Below are 367 nucleotides of genomic sequence, written 5' to 3' on the forward strand. Positions count from 1 at the left end.
GGCGGAGCTGGGGAGCGAGTGGGCAGGGGTTGGTGGCAGTTAATTAGTAATTAAAGAGTGGACAAAGGGTCACAAGCACCTGAGAGACTCGACAATAGAAAAACAATCTCTTGTGAATCTAAGAGCTTTCAGAAAGGAACAAATACTAGCAAGCTAAGCTCTGGGAAGAGATTTTTGCAGATCTGCATTTTGCAGATCTGCATCTGGCAAAGACCACAAAGTACTCTGTATAAAAATCAGATAAAGAACTAATGAGTTGGGGGGAAATTGAATACTTTTTTCTTTTTTTTTTTTCCCTGCAAGCCCTTTCCTCAATTTGTGTGCAGAATGGAAGGTATTTGCTTAATGAGCAAGCTTTTTCTTCCTG

General features: G+C 40.9%; 1 protein-coding gene across 1 annotated transcript in view; it reads right to left on the reverse strand.

The window, feature by feature from the left end:
* Positions 1–367, reverse strand: part of SVOPL (SVOP-like) — a 17,786-nt gene that overhangs the window by 2,102 nt on the left and 15,317 nt on the right. Inside the window, exon 15 of the mRNA XM_009333048.1 lies at positions 147–225. Coding sequence (XP_009331323.1) covers positions 147–225 — 79 coding nt within the window. The remainder of the gene's footprint in view (positions 1–146; positions 226–367) is intronic.

The sequence above is a fragment of the Pygoscelis adeliae genome, unplaced genomic scaffold (genome assembly GCF_000699105.1).
Source record: "Pygoscelis adeliae isolate BGI_AS28 unplaced genomic scaffold, ASM69910v1 Scaffold38, whole genome shotgun sequence".
Classification (NCBI taxonomy): domain Eukaryota; kingdom Metazoa; phylum Chordata; class Aves; order Sphenisciformes; family Spheniscidae; genus Pygoscelis; species Pygoscelis adeliae.